The sequence below is a fragment of the Saccharomyces eubayanus genome, chromosome IX, assembly GCF_001298625.1.
Source record: "Saccharomyces eubayanus strain FM1318 chromosome IX, whole genome shotgun sequence".
Lineage (NCBI taxonomy): Eukaryota > Fungi > Ascomycota > Saccharomycetes > Saccharomycetales > Saccharomycetaceae > Saccharomyces > Saccharomyces eubayanus.
In genome coordinates, this window is record NC_030984.1 from 3,159 (window position 1) to 26,041 (window position 22,883).

Sequence of the window (22,883 nt, forward strand, 5' to 3'; positions counted from 1 at the left end):
CAGAAGTTTTCATTATTATGACTCCAAAACAATGCTTTAATTTTATGTAGGGCAGAAACTCTTTGCCTTTTCTATATATAGTTCGTAAATCCGTCTGTTCGATTCTGAGTCAGGAAACCTGACTTTGTATTAGTTCCACAATGCCCTTAATGTCTTTGTTCAGTGTTCTGCGTGTCAGAACACCCAAAACCCACACTCGCCCTTAAACGTGTGGTTCTTTCGTGAAACTCTTGGCACTCTTTCGCAAAGACATATGCTTAGTAATACAATTCAACATTTAGCGAAGTGCAGCATTGAACATGGTTTTGCGTACGCCAGATACGTGGAAAAGACACCGAATCATTTCATGTTGTGGTGGCAAAACTCTCTCAGGAACGATAAGCTTGTAAAAATACCCTTAATATCTCAGATAGCATTAGTCGGCACTCAACTGAGATATTTATCAGTTTCATTTACTATATAAAGACAACAAGAACTCGCAGGCTTATCAGGATTTCCTAAACAATTGAAGTGATATAGTACACATACATACAAGTTTAAGCAATGGCAGAAGAGGTCAAAATAATATACGGAAGCTTTCCTCTTAATCTTTTGCAACGGTCAGATATCGATGAGATATCAACTATTTTGGAGAAAGCAGGAGTAAAAGATATAGATACTGCACGGATCTACCCAGATAGCGAAAAAATCCTTGGCGAATTCCGGGTTCCAAGTAGATTTACTATTCATACAAAGGCTAGCGGATTTTCAGCTGGATGTTTAACAAAAGATAACATTAATAAGTGTATTGAAGAGTCGTTGAGCCTGCTAGGCGTTCCAAATGTTGAAACATATTTTTTGCACTCGCCAGACCCTGAAACTCCTATTGAAGAAACTCTCGGTGCAATAAACTCTCTGTATGAACAAGGTAAATTCAAAAAGTTTGGGTTATCAAACTTCGCAACGGAGGACGTGAAGCGCATCCACGAATATGCAAAAAGCAAGAATTACGTCTTACCAACAGTGTATCAAGGAAACTATAACGCGTTCTCACGGGCGATTGAGGATGATCTTTTCCCCTTGTTAAGAGAGTTGCATATTTCTTTCTATGCGTATTCACCAATCGCAGGAGGGTTCTTGGCGAAAACTGTTGAACAGGTACTGGAGAGCAAATCAGGCCGGTTCGACAAGAGCAATCATATTGGGCAGTTGTATTTGAAACTTTATAACAGGCCTGCTCTTATGAAAGGGCTGGAAGAATGGAACAAACTCGCCGAGAAGACAGGTATATCTAGGTTCAGTTTAGCTTACAGATGGATTGCTCACAACTCTTCTCTAAAGAGGGAATTTGGTGACGCTGTTATCATTGGAGGACGGTCTCCTAGTCAGGTTTCTGGTGCGTTGGAGTCCATTTCCGAGGGGCCTTTAGACCCTGAAACGGTAAAGAAAATCGATGAAATTTGGCAGCTAGTTAAAGATGAAGCACCATTAAATAATTACGCTTACTAGGTACCTTTTTGACTGCGCATAAGAGAATACATATCAACGGGTCTTATGTACGTCAAGTTATGTTTCTGTGTACTTGACAATAGATAGCAGTCGTTTCAGCCTAAATAATATGTTTTTACTCAATGAGTTGTCTCGCCTCAAGCAGAGTTTAATAGATCGTTTGGCCATTGAAGGATGAACAGATAGAGCAGGTCTCACCAGTGCCGTGTGTTTGTTAATTTTGTCTTCTCCAAATAGTGAATAGCTTCTATTTTGCTCTATTTTCAACTTCAAAAGGTTGATGAAGAAGGCGTAAAGATGTGAGTCCATGTTTTAGACTGGAATTTTCTTGGTTCTATCTCGATAATGCACGCAGTAGTTTAGGCTATTTCAAATGCCATAAAATTTTACCAAGTATTGATCACCAAACTCCAAATACCTGGCTAATCCAGCCAGGGTTTTTGCTACATTCAGCCACCCCTGTGTTAAGTGAATAAAGTTAGCTGAGAATCAATATCCGATCATCATGTATTTACCAAAATCCGTATGATAACGCCTCTCCCCAATAACTTGACGCCAGTTCTACATGTTTTGCTTCATTTAAAGCAATCCATTACTTACCGAACTTGAAAATAGAACTGCCTGAATATCATGATGTTAAAATAAAAAGATAATTCCACAGAACTTGAAGTACAATTCACAAATACTACAAGCCAATAGTGATGCCATCGCGTTGTCGACTACTCCAGTGATGACACAACATAAAGTGCTTATATTTTATATGTCTTGAATCATTTTAACATGCAATAGTAATCAACAGACACGAGAAGCACCGCTATATGTCTTGAATCATAGCATTACAAATTCGTACTCCATGTAGTGTCCGCCAGGTCCTCCAGACTCTACAACTACAGCATACCATATCAGCACACACCTACACGTCTTTCACGATACTGTCTCTAGGTATGTACAGTGATATAATAAAATATCAAGAATCTCAATGCTAATGCAAAATTTTGCCCAACAGTAGCAACATAACATTTCCCAAATACAATAGTCCGTTTAAAATCAATTACCAGAAATTCAAGGAGCGTTCCTCGTGTAGACTTAATCTGTTAATCGTAACTATAACTGATTAGTCGTGTATACTGAACCACATTTTCATTTCGCGGCTAAATGACATTGCTTGCTTTATTTGCTGTCACTTGCTTCCATCCGCTAAAAAAAATCAAAAAAATGACCCCTCCGATAAAGTAGTCATGGTCTACGCCCTATGCGCCACCGCCTCTAAGGAAGCGTTTGAATTATTTGGTTGCATGCCATCTTACTATGATAGTAGTGCATATAGTAGTATACAAGAATGTATTTTAAGAAGTGACTTTTATATCAGTGAAATATATAATTGAATAAAAAAATAAATTAGTGGATAAATCTATAATCAAGGCGCTTCATTCCTAGATCACTAGTAGTGTCCAAGTAATTGGTCTGTTCTTCTTTTGTCATTAAATTCCATTTGCGTTCTTTATATCTATTTCTACTAATATAGTAGAACTTTGTGGCAACTGCCATGCAAATGTTGAAACAAGTAAATCCTAGAAGAGCCTTGTTACCCTTGACATAGTAGGGCTTATCGTCATTTCTGTACAAGTTGGAAGCAATAATTGTTCCAATCTGAGCACTCATATTGTATAATGCTGTCCCTATCGCACGCGATCTCACCGAATTTGAAATTTCGGAAACCCAACCTGCAAGAATGGAGTGAGTGTAGGGAAGGCCAAGTATTCCGGTGAGTAATACGTACTTTATCCATGGATTTGTATCTGTTGGCAAAGCGACTAAAGAAACAATAAAAGGAAGCACCCAAACGTTCGCAATTCCTACACAAAGTGATTTCTCTTTCAATTTGCGTGATAGCAATGCCACTAATGGTAGATTAATTAATAGCAAAGCTTGACCTGGAATTGCCAAAATATTTGAAAGAAAGGTGGAGAAATTCATGCTTTTTAAGATCAACGACATGTAAGGTGTAACGGTTTGTAAAGATATAAATCCTGTGATTCCTTGTATGAATAGTGGCCAGAGATCAAATTCCGTTAAGGTATACAAAATTTCCTTAAAAGTAACGGGTTGCCTATTGCTCATATCACCCTTTGATGGATCATCCCGTAAAATTCTATTAACCATAACTTTTTCTTCATACTCAGTGAAAAGCGATTTCCCATTATGGAACGCAGACTCACCAGTTTGAGTGGGGCCCCTGCGCATCAAATAAAAGGATGCCACACCAATGGCTAGGGATATAAATCCTTCAATGATGAACAAATACTGCCATCCAGCCAAGTTATGAACTCCTCGCATCTCTAAAACACCGGAAGCAAAGAGTGAGCCTAGAATTTGGAAAAGGGGGATAGCACACCAGAAGAAACTTAAGCGAAAAGTAAGCTCGGCTCCGGTGTAATAATAAGACAGGTATAATATGTTATCTGGAATAAATCCACCTTGCACAATTCCTAATAAACATCTAGTGGCAATAAACTGAGCTTTATTTTTCAAACCTGCTTGCGTAATACAGATGATACTCCAGAGGACAATTTGAATTGGTATGACTCTTTCTGGACCAAATCTTTTAGACAGCAGATTACCAGGTAGCTCACTCACCAGAAATAAAACTAGATAAACAGTCTGCCCAAGGTTGTAGTCATTAGTATTCATCTTTAAATCGGTAATGAAGTTATCTGAGACAGCCCTGGCAATGTTTTTTCTTATCAAATCGAGAAAACAAAACATGATAAAGACCCACAAGAAAATCTTCAAGTCTATTTTTCTCACTACCCTTCTCTCTTCATCCTTACTCCAAGAAAACTCGGGATCAAATTTAGACAACCCCTCATAGCCACTGGACTCGTAAACTTTTCTCCAGCGCTCAGCTTCATCAAAATCTTCAAATGGGTTTTGCGACTGGCTTTCTGGATCCGAAGTTAAACTTTGTGTGGACACAGACAATTGAGTCTTTTCTAAAACAACGTATTCCTCCTTATGTTCGGACATTGCTAAATTATATTCTGCTTCAGTTCTTTGGGTGTATAATTAATGGCTCCATTGTGGAATTCTAAGACATTCATCGCGATGGCTGTCTTCTTATAGTAAATTTCTATAGCACGGGATGAATCATGAATGATGCAAATATTGAATACCATTGATAACTGTCCCATACGACGGTACAATGAACGTCCGAATGTTATTATTCGGTCGTCCACTACCGCGTAGGGCTCCTTGTCTTTTCTTTTACTCCCGCTATACCAAAAGTATATTATTCTGAGCCAAAACCTCAAGTGAGGCGTCAGTTCGTAAGTGAAGCCTCAACAAGGGCTTCTGACATCTTAATCACGTGCCCATCAGACCCTTTGTGCATAGTTTCCTGCAGGAGTCCATGCGTTGCAAAGGGGTGAAGCAACATATATGTGTATCGTTTGCTCGAGGCTGCAGTCTCGAGAGTGGCTGCGATTCGATTGTGCTATGACGCGGCTCGGAACATCATCTATCCGAACTTTTTTGACGTCGGGCCGAATGATTTTTCAGCAATTGGCAGCACATAAGGGCACAGCTGCTTAGCTTATCGCATGAATCTATCTAGTTTTAGCAACTTGTTTGAGTAATATACTAACAATTACAGGTGAGCTAGTATTTTCGATTGAAACATCCTGAAGAAGTCGGACCTGGAAACGTTCTACACAGGTGTCAATAGGGGTGCATTTTTGTAGAATTTATCGTAGATTCATCTGCAAGTACTTTACGGTTGTAACCTCTGCACCAGAAAGACAACCATCCGTCAGAAATGCAGGAGATAATTCGAGCTCAGATTTTGGTAAAAAAGGTTGGCTTTTTTTTGGTCTCTCCCGTTAGCGGGCCTTTTTATAAATCAAGTGTTGTAGTATGAATCTTGAAACTGGATATCCTTTCTTGTAATCAGAATACATAGAGAGAGATGGGATTCAGAGCTAAGTGAAAGAGAAAGAAAACATTTATTAATTTTTCTTTTTTTCATTGAAATGCAATTTTGCGGTGTATATGGTATAATTTCTTCTTACTAAGATGTACGATAAGATTTTGATATCGGTTGGGCCTCTTTTGCAGAGTACCGTTGGAGCTGCAGCGAATATTGCGGAAAAGATATGTTTAGAAGATTAAACCAATTTTGTATTGGATGAATTTGCTGCAGGCTGAATAGACCGCTCTTCCAACAAATATCGTCTGATACAAAAGAGGGAGTTTTTTTTTTAATTATGCACCAAAGTAAGAGCGCCGAGCCTGTGTATCGTCACATTAGTGATGTCCGTTCCAGTGCTGATCAAGATGCTCTTCGAAAAGGCATTCATAGTTTTTGATGTATTTCTGCTGACTCTTTCCAAAATTAGTCACATCCTTACCTAATTGACTGCAAATATGTAAAAATTCTATACAATATACCACAGGTTAACCAATACCCACTGGAGCGGTTAAAATCCGGTGTGCACACTTATTTGGTAAACTTAACGTCCTGGGATCTTTCATCAACGCTTAACTGGAAGACGTCTCCTCTGGCGTAGTGACCCACTGGGTCTAGATCGAAACGGGCTTCGGCGATCAAGTCTGTGTTAATTTCAGCGGCTAAAAGGCCCTCTTTGCCTAGCAATGGGCCTGCAATAATTTCTCCGTAGGGATCAATGATAACGCTACCTCCATTGATGCAGTTCTCATCAGTTGATGACCACCCAGGCAGTTTCCTCTTACCAGTAGCTTCGTCGACTATTTCTCCGTATCCCATGGTGGTCGCGTCAGGCATGAACTGTACTGCACTTACCAGAAACAAGCGACCTTCATAAGCGATGTTTTGCATCACAGTTCTCCAAATGGGTCTAGCATCCACAGTGGGCGCACACCAAATTTCAACACCTTTTGCATACATAGCGTACCTCAATAACGGCATCATATTTTCCCAGCATATAGCACCACCTATCTTTCCGACAGCAGTGTCCACAACTGGTAAAGTTGAACCGTCACCTTGGCCCCAGATTAATCTTTCACCAGCTGTTGGAACCAACTTACGATGTTTCGCAACGTAACCAGCCCTAGGATCAATGAATACCATAGTACAGTACAACGTTGTCCCATCACGCTCAATACATCCAACACATAGCGAAGCGTTAGTGGCCTTTGATAATGCACATAATTGGCTTATTTCTGGATATTGATCACCAGACCCTATTTCGATTGCCTCCGCAAGATACCTAGCAAACTCTTCTCTTCCTTCTTGCAAACGGTAGCCTAGATATACTCCAAAATTTGATCCTTTGGGATAACCACCAAGGGTAGCTTCTGGAATGACAACCAGCTCGGCACCAGAGTCTTTTATTTCCTTCTCATAAGACATAATTTTCTTCAAAGTGTCCTTAGTAGAGCCCGGACAAGAGCCGATTTGAAGAGCAGCAACGATTTGTTTTGGCATTGTGGTTGATTGGAGGTATTCCGTAGAAACTGGCAGATTAAACCCTACCCCTAAAACATCACCCTTTCCACGTTAAGAAGGTTTTGTCATTTATATACATTGCTTTAAGTGAGTCACAGGTGCACAGAGACCTCTCCATTTTTTTCGAATCAGAAACGATACCTCAGTTCTGATTCTACGGGATAATCGAGACCAAACCAATGATATCTTCTTTCAAAAATGCACTGGAATTAGCACTTAGATGATTGTTCGTTTAATGTGATCCCAGTTCATACATGTTTTTCTTATCGATGTGAGACTTGTTTGTATTTCCGTTCTCATGATAATGAAAGCCGATTAAGATGGGGCTACAAGTAGCTGTTCTCTAATTCTTTGGCCGAGACTGTGTACGGCATAAAGGGAGCAGAGTATGAAAAATCAGACTCTATTTAGGAACGTTATATTTGGTTCATGTAGATAAATCTTCCACTAAGAATGGCAACATTATTAGCTGTGATGCATACTATGATTTAATGTTAATTCTGAACCGTTCCTTGTATCGAACCCCATGGACGAATAAATTCAGCCATTTTAGACAAATGCAGATCTTGATTACCGTACATGCAAGTTTATTCGATATTACGAAACACTTGCTTTAGCTTTAGCCCATTGCCAGCAAAAAGAGCCTTCAGTTAATATCAAGCCAAGGTTGAGGGTACTTGCACGTTTTTGTGTTCCATCTAAATAAGCTTTGCGACATCAATTCATTGGAAGCACATGGTTCTCTCAATATGGTTTGGTTGCCATGGAATAGGAAAGCTGCAAGTTAAACATTACTGTTTCGTTCATTACACCATAATGCCAACTACCTTACAAGTATGAATTTTGATCATAATATGGGCTCGATCAGCAATTTATGAGGTGAGATTGGTCACTATGCCAACATTACTATTGCGATTGGTAGCAGAAATGCGGAAAAATATCGCCAACTTCAACCTACGCAAAAAATCAGCTCTGACAGCTGTTATTGGGTACTGTCCGATAGAGCATGGGCATTGCGTTCTATCTTGGAACGTCGGAGGAAAAGGTAGAAAGATAACACAACGAAATGCTTCGCCTGTCTCAGCTTGCCACCTTGTCACTCGAGTTTGGAAGAGATAAATCAGGTCATTCGCCTTTCAAGGTAGGATGTAAAAAAACAGTACCTGAGATGATTCTTTACTACACTGTTATTGTTGCCGATAGCAAGGAATAGGATCCAGAAATAGCACCCTTCTTACTTAGCCCACTTTATGATTCATTACTAGATAACGTTTTCTAACACCTCTTTTTCATTTCAATAACTCTTGGAAGGCGTTTGGATCACCGCATTTTTCGCTTTACTAGTAAATCTTTTTGTTCTGCTTACTCGACAGCATAATAATCACTTGAGGAGATAACCTGAAGGAACCAAGGGAAAAAAAGCGATTATTGAGCGTAGATTTCTTGAAGCATGGAACAACCGCACAAACGTCGATCGTACAGCAAGAGCTACGCCTAATGAATGAAAGGGTAGATTTGGGGTATACAATTGACGCTCGCAAAGACGAGAAAATTAGGGAGAAGTGCACTAGGAATCACATTTGAAATTTTGGATAGCCACAATAATCAAAGGGAATTTTGACCAGACCGACCAGTCTAATCACCGTTATTTCTAAGCCATCGGCAAAACAGGCCCTTCCGCAGTTTCAGATACCGATGGCGATTGCAACTGGCGCCTTCAACACCTTCCAGGCCAAATTAAGGTACAGAGGATTCTGAGAAATAAAAAACGTGAGTACCGATTGTGTGGGCTTCAGTGATCCACGTGATTGTTTCTTAAATGGTAGCCTTCGTGTCCAAGCAAACAGGTGCACCATGACTATTAAACTAATCCGGCATTTTGAAATTTTTGAGAAGATTGGTATTACGGTCGCTTGTTAACATAAATTGTGGAATAGAACGTCTGAACTTTTTTCTTATATTTCCCGCTCTTTATAGACACTTTCATACTTATCAAGGTAATGCGGTTAGCTGTTTTGTTTTAGTTATCCAGCGTTTATCTATTTTCTTTATCGTGATAACAGTACCAAATCTAACATACCTTTGACCTATATCTTTACTTTGGCAAGCGGAAACCAGTTGGTGTCAGCGTCAGCGCTTGCGGAACCCGATTTGCCGCGTGTCAGCAATAGTAATTAATAAAACGAGGAACCGGAGAATGATAACCAAGTAGTTCCAAAAAATAAAAACACGTTCTTGTAGAAGTGAGAACCTAAGAGTTAGTCTTCTCTATTTGAAAAATAAGGTGAAAACTGGCATGTCTCATGGTGTCTCTACAGGATTTGTCGTCACCGGAGTAACCCCTACCAATGTATCTTCCGAAGTAGTGATGGCCAAAGAAGCAGGTAGAACCAATTGTCTAAGTATATCGAGGTGGAACTAAGAGCACTATCGGTTCTTTTATGCTTCCGTTTTCGGTTCAAATGTGTTTTAACAGCAAGGCGAGATTCTCATATGCCAATTCAATATCCACTGTAAATATACGCGATATCTTTAGGCCATGAAAATGTGGAGCTACCTCTTATTTCGCCGTTAGCAGTTAGACAAGTTTTTCACTACACAATCCCAATCATCGTGTTTGCGAAAAATTTGGCTCCTTTCGTATCATTTTAATATAATTCAACCTTTTTCCACCGTTTTTGAATGAAAGTTCTTTGAGATGGCCTTCTAGAAGTCAAGTGTTCTGGCTGTGCTCTTGGAAATTTCATTGCATATATGATATTTTGTCACGTTCTGCTTTGTACTGGCTAGTGTTTCTAGACAGGACAGAGTCTTAATACTTCTGGCACTCGACAGAAAGGACGCCCCAGCCGTAATATATGTGTTACTGCCTATATTATCGCTCGAAGTGTTCCACTAATCAATGCACAGTGGCAGAGTGATACACAGATAATATGCTGATCTCAATTCCTTTATTACTGAACAAATGTGGGTGGATTGTCATTACCAAGATGCTTCTTTAATTGATGAGAAAAACGGATAGACTTAGGACCCGGTTCAAGCGATGATGACACGTACGAGACTGAACGTACAAAACATAGCATGGAAAACATGATCATAAAAAGTGGCGGATCGACAGCATCGTCAAGCTCAATCTGGAAAAACGTGTACCTTCTCGCTCCTTGGGGGGCGGTACTATTCGGAATTTTAGATTTGCTTGTTCACACAGCAGCTGTGTTGGACTGAAATGAGCTGGTTTAAGTGGGTACTCTGGCTTAAACTGGTGTTTCTTTCGCACGTAAATCGTCAATAAACAGTATAAATTGACATACGTGTCTCATTTCAGAGGTACCAGTCCGCGGTTCTGTCGTAATCGCTGATCCACCAGTTTTTATATGACTCAGAAGATCAAGAGCTAACCATTCAATGTGAGTTTGAGTGTCCGTCAAAGCACTAGACGCCTAGTTCGAAGTCTTTATGAACAACAGCAACAGCATTTAGCAACTTCTACCATAACTGACAATGTGCCCCAAGAAACAGCATTCAAGAAAACAACTTTCACTGAACAGTAGAAAGCAAAATACGTATAGACCAGTCCTTCCACATATGGGCAATTCTCCGGTCCATGGTTTGATACTGTTACAGATTTCACTCTCTCGTTCAAGTGACCTTCAACATTTCGTTCTTGTAGTAATGCAAGAGTATACTAAACAAGCAAAAAGAAGAAATAGAGAAAGAATCACCATCAGGTGTGGGTGTAATCAAAGCGCTCCTGAGCGGACATAATCATTTTACGGCAGCAACATTGCTTGCTTCTCATTAAGTTTTCAATGAGGCTGAAAGAAAAACTTCTCAGTACCAGGGAAAAAATAGCTTATCCCAGCCTTACCGAAGCTTCTTTACGAACTTCGAAGAATATATTCTCTTTTCGTGCATTTTTAAACGGCTATCCATAGTAATTTATCGTTGAACGACTGTAAAAAAAAAAATTAGCACTACGTCACTTTTATGGAAATAATTCATCCATGACTTTCAATCCGCTCGCCTTTTAGCGAAAATAATAAGCGTAAGCGCAACAAGAAATAAAGTTTATTGATGTATCGGAACGGAACGTGCAGTGCGGGGTGAAAAAAAAGAGGTCAAAAAATAGCCGTTGAGGACTAAAATCCGCAACCACTTGAAGTTGAATTGACTACGTTTTCAATGTAGAGAGTTTGCAGCTTTGATTAGCCTATTACCACAGGTGCTTGCTCTTTGACTGAGAAGCTAAGTTCCATTGAACCGCACTCGGTTGGAAAGTGTGTTCTATGAAAAAGCCAACAAAACTGTAGTAAAAATTGCACTGCAAGAATCGTTTATTCTAGTGTGCACTATAATTCTCATAATCAAAGTGCAGTCTTATTTCTTGTATGAAAACTGATCTTTCGTACGCCGTAGCTAGGGCAAGATATGTTTGACGTAGCCCCTCAAAACCATAACTTGTTTTCCGTGAACTTGTTCAGCAGAAGAAAACCTCGAAAGAGCATAGAGTTAAGCTCAGAAGCACTGCTACTGCATTTTCATTAATGGAGATTGGCTGCCTCCGGTTTATTTGTTCAGTTGGTTTATGATTATGTTAACAATATTGTACCTGCACCGCTTTCAGTTATAGAACCACGTCATTCCGGATGTTTGTGCGCAAATTAGCCATCTTTATGGGACTTCCGACGGTCCACCAGCTGTTGTTGTTTGAGCGTGCCTGTGCTGAATTGTCGCAGTGCTAATAAAGCTACCTTTTATTCCCCGCATTTTTTCACTGAGCAGAATTAAGAAACTAAAAGAAACCAAAAAAAAAAAAAATACCCCATTTGGGAATTATCCGGGGGAGTAGAAGTACGCGCAGTGTCAATCGGCCTTACCTACAGGGTTTTTCCAGGAAGCGCCTCTGGAAATACTTACGAAAGCACGGGGAAAAGCAGGTATTAATCCCGTTATAAGGTTCTTAAGGTACGGGCGGTGTGTGCCTTCAGGATAGTATTAACGTTTCTTTCTGAGAATGCTTAAACGACTCTGTTAGGTAGTGATGGTATTCATCAACCAGGAAGGGCCTGCTTATGTTGGGCTCCCAGTAGAAAAGTTTTGCAGCCTCTTTGCAACCGGTTTATTTGTGATGTTCCAGTCTCCTTTCTCAAAAGAAGCATATAAATAGACGCTTATTCTTATCCATTGATGTTTTCTTTACTGTTATTTCTCTTTCTTGTCAATTTCCTTTTATTTGTAATTTTTTTCTTATGAAAACAACCAAAAAAACATATATCTTCCTCCCACAAACGTACATGATGCTTTTGAAAGCTTTCATTATCCTTTTGGCAGGTTTTGCAGCCAATATATCGGCAAAAATGACAAACGAAACAAGCGACAGACCTTTGGTCCACTTCACTCCTAACAAAGGTTGGATGAATGATCCAAACGGGTTGTGGTTTGATGGAAAAGATGCCAAATGGCACATCTACTTCCAATACAATCCAAACGACACTGTATGGGGTTTGCCTTTGTACTGGGGCCACGCTACTTCTGAAGATTTGACTCACTGGCAAGACGAACCTGTCGCTATCGCTCCTAAGCGTAACGACTCTGGTGCTTACTCTGGTTCCATGGTGGTTGACTACAACAACACCAGTGGCTTTTTCAATGATACTATCGACCCAAGACAAAGATGTGTTGCCATTTGGACTTACAACACACCTGAAAGTGAAGAACAATACATTAGTTACTCCCACGATGGTGGTTACACCTTTACCGAATACCAAGGCAACCCTGTTTTGGCTGACAACTCCACTCAATTTAGAGATCCAAAGGTTTTCTGGTACGAACCATCTCAAAAATGGATCATGACCGCTGCCAAATCTCAAGACTACAAAATTGAAATTTACTCCTCTGACGACTTGAAATCTTGGACTTTGGAATCTGCCTTTGCCAATGAAGGTTTCTTGGGTTACCAATACGAATGTCCAGGTTTGATCCAGGTCCCAACTGAGCAAGATCCTACTAAATCTCACTGGGTGATGTTTATTTCCATCAATCCAGGCGCTCCAGCTGGCGGCTCTTTCAACCAATACTTCGTTGGCTCCTTCAACGGTACCCACTTCGAAACTTTCGACAACCAATCTAGAATTGTCGATTTCGGTAAGGACTACTACGCTATGCAAACTTTTTTCAATACCGACCCAACCTACGGCTCTGCTTTAGGTATCGCATGGGCTTCCAATTGGGAATACAGTGCTTTTGTCCCCACTAATCCATGGAGATCATCCATGTCTTTAGTTCGTAAGTTTTCCTTGAACACCGAATATCAAGCTAACCCAGAAACTCAATTGACCAATTTGAAGGCGGAACCAATATTAAACATTAGTAACGCAGGCCCATGGTCTCGTTTCGCAACCAACACCACTTTAACTGAGGCTAACTCTTACAGTGTCGACTTGCATAACTCTAGTGGCTCTTTGGAATTTGAATTGATTTTCGCCATCAACACCACCCAAACCGTCTCTAAGGCTGTCTTTTCTGACTTATCTCTTTGGTTTAAGGGTTTGGAAGACTCTGAAGAATACTTGAGAATGGGTTTTGAAGCAAGTGCCGCTTCTTTCTTTTTGGACCGTGGTAACTCAAAGGTCAAGTTCGTCAAGGAGAATCCATACTTTACTAACAGAATGTCTGTGAACAATCAACCATTCAAGGTTGAAAAAGACTTGAGCTACTACAAGGTCTACGGTTTACTGGACCAAAATATCTTGGAGTTATACTTCAACGATGGAGACGTGGTTTCTACAAACACCTACTTCATGACCACTGGTAATGCTTTGGGCTCTGTGAACATGACCACTGGTGTCGATGACTTGTTTCACATTGAAAAGTTTCAAGTGAGAGAGGTCAAATAGATGTGATATGACCCATTGAGTTTATTTTTTTATCTTCTTTTAATGTCCTAAACGCCCTGTGTTGATGAGTAACGTATGTGAAAGTTTTATTTTACTAGTATACTTCTGATACCCTTACACAGTATTTTTCCAGCAATTAGTCACTCAAATTTTGTTCTTTACATACTTTATAAACATGATAGTTATAAATATATTTTACATGATACAAATGATCTGATCCGAACATTTCTACCTGCAAGGGAACTATGTTTACTATATTGATTACATATATCCTCTTTTTCAAGTTTCATGGGCATATAATGGGAGGCTTTCAGAAAGGCCTGCAACCATACGTTTCTCAGTATTTTTTATTGGACAAAAATCATTGGCAATGATCGGTTGGTGTTAGCAGTTTTGGAACACGGCCTTTGATAAGTGGTGACTTTGCTGTATATTTTTTGACTAATCTGTTATTGACAAGAGAATGTCGGGTAAAGTAATGTCAGCTCGCTGAAAAATTTAAAAGCATCGGATTGTTTAACGCTATATTTTAAACTACTATCTTGAGAATTGAAGAGCTAGCAGCAACCTGAGATTAGTGAGTAACATGGATATCGGATCACAAACAACAGGAACCAGGAATCCTCAGACCAGCAAAGTCAGTGTGGGGAATGAAAGCCCTTCTGCCAACAACGAGAGCAACACAAATAAAGATAGAAATAGAAATAGAAACAAAAATAGAAACAGAAACAGAAACAGAAACAAAGATAGCAAGAAAGAAGATAATCCTGATTCTGTAAGGGTGAATCAGGAAGGACAAACGGGAAAACTGCAAACGAAAAACCGAAAACGAAAAGACAACAATGAAACTAATAAAAAGAAAACCTTAGAACACCCAAAGGAAATGAACGAGGATAAGCAAAAACAAATTGCGAAGAGGCAAGACGAGATCGATCAGTGTATTTATATCCTACCTGGTTTTAGGCTATTCAAAAAAGGCAGACATATCACCTCTTTTGGCTACCGAATACATTTTATGACAGATTCTGGTAAGGTTTCCCAAGACGTCTTGATTAATATACCTTTAGAATATCCAAATGTGCCGATCAAGTTATCAATGAGAAATAACGAAAGCGATTCTTCTTACATGGAAACTGTGATAACGAATTTCAACTGGAAAGCTCGCGAATTGACCAAGAAAAATTGGAGGATCCCGTCTCAAATAAATTTTCTGGTTAGCGAGCTTGAGCTGTTGAAGCAGGCGAATTTTAAACAAATTGATAAACTACGTAATAGCTTTTACAAAACAGTATAATCATAATAATAAGAATATAGAAAGAAGAATATTAACTAATATCAAGTACTAAAGAAATCACTCCTTAACAAAGATAGCTGCAGCACCCATACCAGTACCAATACACATACTAACAACTCCGATCTGGTCCTTTTCCAATTCTCTTAGTATAGTAGCCACTTGTCTTGCGCCGGTACAGCCCAGCGGGTGGCCCAGCGCGATCGCACCACCTCTGGGGTTTACCTTACTCAGATCAATGCCTAGTTTATGGATACAGTATAAAGCTTGAGCGGCAAAGGCTTCGTTGATTTCGAAAACGTCAATATCTTGGATTTGTAAACCAGTTGCTTCCAAAACTTTTGGTATTGCGTATGCGGGGCCCACACCCATTATTTCAGGTGGAACCCCCACTGTTTGAAAGTCGATGTAGCGGCCTAGCACGGGCAAATCCAACTGGTTGGCTACAGACCTGCGGGCCAATAGGACACCGGCGACACCGTCAGAGACCTGAGACGCATTACCTGCAGTGGTAGTGCCTCTGTCCTTGATAAACGCAGGCTTGATGCTCCCAAGTGATTCCGCCGTGACGTTAGGGCGTGGCCCTTCATCTTTCTGGAAAACTGTGCCGTCTGGTAATTTTATGGGTAGAATCTCTTCATCGAAAAGCCCTTCATCCTTGGCCTTGTAAGCCTTTTGATAAGAATTTGCAGCGAATTCATCCTGATCTTTTCTGTAGATTTTGAAATTGCTAGCAATGTTTTCGTTTGTTATACCCATTGGTATTAGACATTTCTTCGCTTCACGGTTCTTCTGCAACTCGTCAGAGGAGATCATGCCCAATGGGTTGATATTTTTATAGTTATTGGTCATTGACTCCACGCCCAGTGCTAGACCAATATCGATCTGTCCGACTTTGATTTTGTTGGCAATATCGTTTACCGCCGTCAACCCTGAAGAACATTGTCTGTTCAAAGCCACAAACGGCGTAGAGTATGGGATCCCACTCGCCAAGCACGCAGCTCTATGTTCCGTAGCCCCCGCCCCCACGTTGAGAACATTACCACAGGCAACCTCTTCGATCAACTTCAAGTCCGTCCTTAGGGGGTCCGGAAACCTTCCAATGAATTCATTGAGGAAATTATACAGCAAGTAGTCCGTGTTCACATCCTTGAAAGCACCTTTGAAGCCCTTGCCAATAGCAGACCTGTTAGCAGCTACTATAACTACATCGTCTGGTCTCTTTTCCAACAACGAGTTTTTCTTTTTTGTTCCACTTTTCCCCATGGCGCTCTCCACCAAATGATCCTTAATACTTTGTAATCTTTGCGACATTGCTTTCCGTTATCTTGTGTGTACTATTTACTTATACAGCCAGTTACAGAATATTTTCCAAACGGCCTAGGATAGTATGCTTGCCCATTTATACCTCTTCCTTTTGTTAAAACTCCAATAAATTTTAACCTCAGAGAAGAAGAAAGGGAAAAAACACTGCGGTGTTAATGTTATTATCCCCGTACGCTGTTGGTAGCGCCGCGAGCGGCGCTAACGTTTGGTTACCCTCTCACCGGAGACGCGTCAACTTTTCTTTTTTTCGCTTTTTGTGGCTCAAGTTTAAAGCTGTCTCTTCTTAATTTCTCGAAGGTGATGTAATGATGGTATTGGCGACACAAAAGCACAAACAGCTAGTACCCAACCGTCACCAATGCACTGTTCCCCGAGCAAGAAGACGTACCGCTACCCCCGAAGGTCACTGTCACTGCACGCGCAAGATAGGCCTAGTGAAGCCCGTGAATTGGAAGATTTGAATTTGACTGATGGACTGGTTTCCGCTGGTTTGCAGTTGGTGGGAGTGGCACTACAGAAGCGAGACACAGGATCACACATCTATATGAAACAAAAGAACTTCTCTACTAACGATGTCGCGTCTTCATCAGTGGCTTCCGTAGATATGACGCCATCGGATATGGATTTCAATCCAAAATGCATGCCCCAAGACACAGTTCTCGTGGAAAGAATGTTTGATGAACTTTTGAAAGATGGGACATTTTTTTGGGGTGCTGCGTACAAGAATCTACAGGGCATCTCACTGCGAAGGAAATGGCAGCTTATTTGCAAGATTCGTACTTCCGACCACTGCATGAGAAGTAATGTGGCTGCTGGTACCGCTGCGAAACATTCCGCTCAATTGCCCACCAATGAGCTCGCGGAAATCTCGCATTTCTTGGATGGTTTGGTAAGAAACCTTTCCGGAGAGGGCATGAACTTGTCCAAGACCCTTTACAAATTAGAGAAGTTCCTGCGCAAGAAAAACTTCTTGGAGCTTTTTCTGAAGGATGAAATCTATTTAACGATTTTGCTTGAGAAGACTTTGTCACTCATATCCAAGGAATTGCAGTTCGTTTATCTGAGATGTTTTAAAATATTAATGAATAACCCATTAGCAAGGATAAGAGCACTGCACTCTGAGTCTTTAATTCAATGGTTTGTAGAGCTTTTAAACGACCGGGATTCTGACTTAAAATGCCAATTACTTTCCATGGAGTTACTCTTATTGTTAACCTACGTGGAAGGTTCCACGGGCTGTAATATAATATGGAATCAGCTTTCAATATCTTTCACCAATTGGTGTGATTGGTTTAGCAAAATCCTCACCGATGACGTTGCTGCTCATACGTCCTTGTATTTAAACTGGAATCAGTTGAAAACGGACTACTCAATGACTTTCCTACTACTGATAAACTCCATTCTGCAAGGTTTTAGTAACAAAATCGCACTGGATATCCTGAATTTTTTGAAAAAGAGTGGCATTCATAACACTATATCGATTCTAGAATCAGTCTATAGGGATAGCCCTGATAATGCCGTCATCATGGAACAAATACACTTGTTTAGAACCAAAGAATCAAGTATTTTTGATCCGATGGCCCCACCTACCGAAAATTTGGCCTCTTTTCATCCAGTGAAAAATGCGATTGAAAAAGGAATTCAACCTGTTTGTCTCGAAAAATGCCTATTATTGAAGGCACAAGATAGCCCCGTGGAAACACCGATAAATGAAATTGTTAATGCTCTGTGGAAAATTCTGGACTCTCAGAGACCTTACTCGGAATCCATAAAACTTCTGAGGTTGATAAATTCTCTATTATTTTATCTTATTGACTCTTTTCAAGTTCCATTAAATGCTTCTTTTGACGAAACCTTGGATCAACCGCAAAATACGCAAAATGTAGATTCGGTTTTCCAGGATTCTATTGATAAATTGCTGGACTCATTACAATCGGATGACATTGCTAGAAGAGCGGTCATTGAAATTGATAATTTAAATGGGAAGATCTCTACCTTGAATGAAAGAATAAGCCTTGTTGAAAACCATAGTAAAGACCAACTATTGACAAAACTAGATGAAAGTGAAATTCTAGTATCTTTGAAAACGAAGGAAAACGAAAATTTGAAACTTCAGTTGAAAGAAATTAAGAAGAAGTTGGATCAAATTGCCACACACCAAAGACTATATGACCAACCCCCCTCATTAGCAAGCAGCAATTTAAGTGTTACTGGTTCTACAACACAAAACAATAGCAATAGTAATTTGATTTTTCAAAATTTAGCTGTCAAACAACATCAACAGCAAAAGATTTCTTTACCTAAACACTCGACGAGCATACTAAAAAGTAAAAGAATTACGTCCCTTTCATCATATCTTGCTGATTCGAATGACGAAAATGAGGACCAAACTGGAATAGAAGATAGATCGAAAGATTTGTTTCAGGCATCTGCCTCTGCCGTTAATTTTAACATTCCTTCTGTGAAAAATATTACAAATTTGCAAAATGTTTCATTGAATTCAATACTCTCAGAACTCGAATTCTCAAACGATCTGAATATTCAACCAAATTATCAATCTTCTCCGGTATTGTCTTCGATATCTTCATCGCCCAAACTATTTTCCCAACTTTCTGCGAAAAGTCTTAACAACAATATTCCACTGTTATCTGAAGTTGATAATAAATCTTCGGTTCCTCCTCCCCCTCCCCCTCCCCCTCCTCCTCCACTCCCATTCTCTCTCTTACCTGATTCGGAAGCTACTCTCAAACCAGAGATCTCTGCGCCTGCTCCACCACCTCTCCCGGATTTGTTTAAAGTTGATGATCCCTGCTCTATTCCACCTCCTCCACCTCCTCCACCTCCTCCACCCTTGCCTGAGTCATTGTCGATGTCTAATGAGACTTCAGATAATGGCGTCGTGACTCCGGCAGCTCCACCTTTACCCAATGGTCTACTTTCACTGTCTTCAACGTCAATCAACTCAACGACTGTAAATTTAGTATCAAGTTCGTCTAAAAATCGCTTGAAGCAAATTCATTGGGACAAAGTGGAAGAAATCAAAGACACCCTTTGGGAAGATACAGTTCAACGTCAAGAAACACTTAAAGAGTTGCAAACTGGTGGTATATTTTCTCAAATTGAAGATATTTTCAAGATGAAAGATCCCGCTAAAATTGCAAGTAAAAAAAATGGTGGCTCTTCAATTGCAATGTCTTCGAATAATGGTAAATCTTCAAATGAATTAAAAAAGGTTTCGTTTTTATCAAGAGATTTAGCCCAACAATTTGGTATCAATTTACATATGTTTTCTCAGGTATCTGACATGGAATTTGTAAAGAAAGTTTTAAACTGTGACAACAACATTATCATGAATGTAAACATTTTGAAATTTTTCTGTAAAGAGGAGCTCATAAGTATACCCCAAAGTCTGCTTAGTAAGTATGAGCCCTATTCTCAGGGTAAAGGAGGCAAATCAGTAAGTGATTTACAGAGGGCTGATAGAATTTTTTTGGAATTGTGTATTAATTTAAGATCATATTGGAACGCAAGATCAAAAAGTCTTTTAACACTATCGACCTATGAAAGAGATTATTATGATTTGATTTTCAAGTTACAGAAAATTGATGATGGTATTCTGCAATTAAATCGTTCTTTTAAATTCAAGAGTTTAATGTTTATCATTACGGAAATTGGTAACCACATGAATAAAAAAATGGTCAAGGGTATCAAATTGAAATCATTAACCAAATTAGCCTTTGTTAGATCCAGTGCAGATCAAAATCTATCATTTTTACATTTCATTGAAAAAATCATAAGAACAAAATACCCTGATATTTATGGTTTTGTAGATGATCTAAAGAGAATTGAAGATTTAGGTAAGGTTTCATTAGAGCATGTTGAAATGGAGTGCCGTGAATTTCAGAATAAGATTGAAAATGCGGTCACTCAGTTTCAGACAGGAAAACTTTCGAACGAGGAAAATTTGGATCCAAGAGATCAGATTATCAAAAAAGTCAAATTCAAGATCAACCGGGCTAAAACAAAAAGCGACTTATTGGTGGATCAATGTAAATTAACGTTAATTGATTTAAGCAAACTAATGAAGTATTACGGTGAAGATCCCAATGACAAAGAAAGTAAGAACGAATTTTTTCAACCATTCATTGAATTTTTGGCCATGTTTAAAAAATGTGCCAAAGAAAATATTGAAAAGGAGGAAATGGAAAGGGTATACGAACAAAGAAAAAACCTGCTAGAAATGAGAACAAATAGCAACAAGAAAAGCAACGAAAACGACGAAAACGAAGGCGGGGAAGTAAACACAGATGCTGTTGATTTATTGATCTCTAAATTGCGTGAAGTAAAGAAGGACTCGGAACCATTAAGAAGGAGAAAAGGTACCAAACTCAACGAAATCACTGTGAATGTAGATGAAGGGAATTCGAAAACGAGAAAGGGTGAAGACCACGTACTGTTTGAGAGAACGCATGCTATGTTGAATGACATTCAAAAGATATAAAGAAAGTTTAAACATTTATAAGAGTATAACTTTATTATTCAAAAATGGACAATAATCGCGCTATCTTCCAAAAAAAGGAATTGATTTTTCTTTCCCGCTTATTGACAATTTTCCGAATTGGGAATTAAGATTTAGAATAAAAGAGATCTTATTGAAAATCTGAATAAGCATAGTAACCATTGAGCTTTGGTTAAATAAGAGAAAGGGAACTGCTTGAATAGCCGTCATTCTGACAGTCAAGTACCACGACAAAATGGGCGACATTTCTGCGGCAGTAGGTACGGCTGTTGGAATTCCAATTGGCGTGGGCGTAACAATAGCTTTGATATTTTGGTGCATTTTGCAACATCGTTATAGGAAAGAAGCAGCTCGAGATGGAGATTTGGAAAAGATTATGGCAGCAGAAGTGGCTGTGTCCGTATATGAAAGCTTCAAATTAGAAATGAGCAGTTCAAGCGAGACATCTACGATAAATGAAAAGAAAAGCGAAGAAGATCTCAAGCCCTGCCAGGCTAAACCTGCCAAAAATGGATATACACCGGCGTATAGGCGACAATTGAATGCAAATATGGGGAGCATGTGTAAAAAACCGCAGGGAGCCGCTTATGTCAATGTCCCTGTCATTTTCAGCGGTGAGAAGATGAATCATGGGATGGTCAGAGACTCATCGGATAGATTCATGTACCCGTTAACTTTGACGCGCAAGAACACTCCTAGTGGTCGAGCTACGCCCACAACAAACTCAATCTCAAACACGATCAATACCAATCTGCGCGAAGAGGACAATTTGGACGACCCATATGAGAACGAGTTTACAAATTATGTTGCGAATAAAAGAGAATTTATCGACAGTTTAAGGCCAAATTGAACAATATATATAGAGATGTACTTAGATACACTTTTGCATTTGTACAGATACCCCATACCATTTGTAATAATAAAAGTAAAGATAAAAACATAGGATATTTACAGATAGACAGCACCGCCAACTACTAAATAGGTCTCTTGGAGTTCTCGGCTAGAAGATCAATCTTCTTGCCACCGGCGGTGACGCTCCATTCGTGAATCAAAAACTCCTCGTCATGAGTATTCCTATCGGCGACCAGTCTAACGGTCCCAGAAACGTTCTTGTCCCCCTTGATATAGAACGTGATATTGATTTTACCCTTGACAGAGTTCAGTTCACCGTAGACCCAGGGAATGATGCCGTCGAATTCTATGCTTTCGCCCAGTATGTCTCTGGTTGCTGGAGACCTTCTTATATGGTACAGCGAGTTAGAGATGATGGGGGACTCAGTTTTCTCATAGTTGAAGATCAACGATAGCGCAGACCCAATGGCCACGGAAAACACCACGAACCCAAGTATTCGCTTCTTTCTTTCCTGGGTTGGGTCAGGCAACTCTCTGTCCACTCTCAAGGGCCTGTTCTTGTCCTTCAAGACGATCTTGGCTTCATCTTCAGTGATACTGTTATTGAATCGCGCACTGGTGGAGAACGATTGCAGCAGGGAGCCACGCACCAGCATACCCCCAGCAGAAGAACGTGTCAATCTCGGTAAGCTTCTAGTCACTAACCTTAGCATCGTGTGTAATGTGTCTTTGTCTTGTATTCTTCTACCATAGGCTACACCGAGTGAAAGTGGGAACTGTTTTAAACTACGATTAAAATGACAAGAAAACGCTTTCTTTTCCCCCCTCCCTCCTATAACATCAAGACGAAAACAAGCAAAACGCAGAGAAATGACATTGGTAAGTACCTTGAGTGAACTAGTAACAGCGCATGCGCATTATACTAACAATACGGTTCAAGTAGGTAGGCAAAGTATTGCACATATCCATAGATTTGGTCTTGGTATCGACATGCCTCGCGGGGATTAAGCGCAATACAGGTCTGAC

General features: G+C 39.8%; 9 protein-coding genes across 9 annotated transcripts; 5 read left to right on the top strand and 4 right to left on the bottom strand.

Moving 5' to 3' along the window:
• Window positions 1–543: 543 nt before the first annotated feature.
• Window positions 544–1,488, top strand: DI49_2621 (aldo/keto reductase family protein; the record flags this gene model as incomplete). Its single annotated transcript, XM_018365739.1, has 1 exon — window positions 544–1,488. The coding sequence occupies one exon, from the start codon at window positions 544–546 to the stop codon at window positions 1,486–1,488; it is 945 nt and encodes a 314-aa protein (XP_018221457.1).
• Window positions 1,489–2,886: 1,398 nt separating this feature from the next.
• SOA1 (Soa1p) lies at window positions 2,887–4,515 on the bottom strand (the record flags this gene model as incomplete). The annotated part of the gene is made up of 1 exon (XM_018365740.1): window positions 2,887–4,515. One exon carries the CDS (start codon window positions 4,513–4,515, stop codon window positions 2,887–2,889), a length of 1,629 nt encoding a protein of 542 aa, XP_018221458.1.
• A 1,468-nt stretch (window positions 4,516–5,983) lies between these two features.
• Window positions 5,984–6,952, bottom strand: NIT1 (Nit1p; the record flags this gene model as incomplete). The annotated part of the gene is made up of 1 exon (XM_018365741.1): window positions 5,984–6,952. One exon carries the CDS (start codon window positions 6,950–6,952, stop codon window positions 5,984–5,986), a length of 969 nt encoding a protein of 322 aa, XP_018221459.1.
• A 5,270-nt stretch (window positions 6,953–12,222) lies between these two features.
• Window positions 12,223–13,869, top strand: SUC2 (beta-fructofuranosidase SUC2; the record flags this gene model as incomplete). The annotated part of the gene is made up of 1 exon (XM_018365742.1): window positions 12,223–13,869. One exon carries the CDS (start codon window positions 12,223–12,225, stop codon window positions 13,867–13,869), a length of 1,647 nt encoding a protein of 548 aa, XP_018221460.1.
• A 586-nt stretch (window positions 13,870–14,455) lies between these two features.
• Window positions 14,456–15,163, top strand: SMU2 (Smu2p; the record flags this gene model as incomplete). The annotated part of the gene is made up of 1 exon (XM_018365743.1): window positions 14,456–15,163. The coding sequence occupies one exon, from the start codon at window positions 14,456–14,458 to the stop codon at window positions 15,161–15,163; it is 708 nt and encodes a 235-aa protein (XP_018221461.1).
• Window positions 15,164–15,220: 57 nt separating this feature from the next.
• POT1 (acetyl-CoA C-acyltransferase) lies at window positions 15,221–16,474 on the bottom strand (the record flags this gene model as incomplete). Its single annotated transcript, XM_018365744.1, has 1 exon — window positions 15,221–16,474. The coding sequence occupies one exon, from the start codon at window positions 16,472–16,474 to the stop codon at window positions 15,221–15,223; it is 1,254 nt and encodes a 417-aa protein (XP_018221462.1).
• A 370-nt stretch (window positions 16,475–16,844) lies between these two features.
• Window positions 16,845–20,987, top strand: BNR1 (formin BNR1; the record flags this gene model as incomplete). The annotated part of the gene is made up of 1 exon (XM_018365745.1): window positions 16,845–20,987. One exon carries the CDS (start codon window positions 16,845–16,847, stop codon window positions 20,985–20,987), a length of 4,143 nt encoding a protein of 1,380 aa, XP_018221463.1.
• A 253-nt stretch (window positions 20,988–21,240) lies between these two features.
• On the top strand, window positions 21,241–21,855 carry AIM20 (Aim20p; the record flags this gene model as incomplete). The annotated part of the gene is made up of 1 exon (XM_018365746.1): window positions 21,241–21,855. One exon carries the CDS (start codon window positions 21,241–21,243, stop codon window positions 21,853–21,855), a length of 615 nt encoding a protein of 204 aa, XP_018221464.1.
• Window positions 21,856–21,979: 124 nt separating this feature from the next.
• Window positions 21,980–22,570, bottom strand: COA1 (Coa1p; the record flags this gene model as incomplete). The annotated part of the gene is made up of 1 exon (XM_018365747.1): window positions 21,980–22,570. The coding sequence occupies one exon, from the start codon at window positions 22,568–22,570 to the stop codon at window positions 21,980–21,982; it is 591 nt and encodes a 196-aa protein (XP_018221465.1).
• Window positions 22,571–22,883: the final 313 nt, after the last annotated feature.